This window comes from Habropoda laboriosa, unplaced genomic scaffold, assembly GCF_001263275.1.
Source record: "Habropoda laboriosa isolate 0110345459 unplaced genomic scaffold, ASM126327v1 scaffold67, whole genome shotgun sequence".
NCBI lineage: Eukaryota > Metazoa > Arthropoda > Insecta > Hymenoptera > Apidae > Habropoda > Habropoda laboriosa.
The window spans coordinates 3,520,152-3,521,151 of NW_017100242.1; the positions used below are offsets into that span (position 1 = coordinate 3,520,152).

General features: G+C 26.5%; 1 protein-coding gene across 1 annotated transcript in view; it reads right to left on the reverse strand.

Annotated features, from left to right (window-relative positions):
* Positions 1-1,000, reverse strand: part of LOC108571920 (insulin-degrading enzyme-like) — a 5,786-nt gene that overhangs the window by 4,026 nt on the left and 760 nt on the right. The window contains 3 exon segments of the mRNA XM_017934078.1: positions 55-89; positions 92-607; positions 718-917. Of these exon segments, the coding sequence (XP_017789567.1) occupies positions 55-89; positions 92-607; positions 718-917 (751 nt within the window).

The window sequence follows — 1,000 nt, forward strand, 5'->3', positions numbered from 1 at the left end:
ATAATTAACATTTTCTTTAAATCTTTAATATAAATTTAATTTTAATTAATTTACAACTTTATTTAAATACTTTTCCAAAACTAAGCAAATAAAACATTGTACATACCTTTACCAAGTACACATAATGACATGATGTTGGAAGAATAAAAATCCTTATGAAATTGAAGTAACCTTTCCCTTACATTTATGTTATTTTGTTTTGGAATTATATCTAATGTTTCTTTATTTCCACTAGTAAATTTTGAAAAAGGATGGTTTGGATCAGCAGATGATTTTTCCAATTGATCAATACGACATATATCATTATTTACATTTTTTTCATATTCTGAATGAATAGCATTCAGCTCTAATTCAGTTAAAGTTTCTGTAAAGAGTGGTGCAATAAAAAACTGTGCAAAACGATCTAATGCACCTTTCAATTTTCCTGAACGAACATCAAAATAATAAAGGGTATGATCCATACTGGTTGTTCCATTATATCTACCACCATTTTGTGTTATATATTTACTATAATCATTTTGTTCTGGATATTTTTCTGTGCCTAAGAATAGCATGTGTTCACAAAAATGTGCTAAACCTGGTAAATCAGGTGGATCACTTAAATATCCTACAAAAATAAATGATATTAAAAACAATATACATTACTATAAAGGAGTAGTTATATTTTGCCTTGTTCAAAAAGTTTAAATTTAATTATGTACATATATATCATTTTACCAATGTTCACATTCAAGGCTACAGCATCTTTGTCAGTTGTAGGATCACTAATAAGTAGAATTTTCATCTTATTGGTAAGCAATAGACCTCTATATTCTCTTTTATCATTCGGTGACTTAATAATGTCATTGTATCGTTTCTCAATATGATTCTGTAGAGACATGTTAGGAATGGCTACCTTTATATCAGATGATTTACATCTAAAAATTAGTAATAACATTGACAAAGATTAAGCAATATAGTCATTGAAGTAATCTAATAAACTATAATTGTTATTATAAGC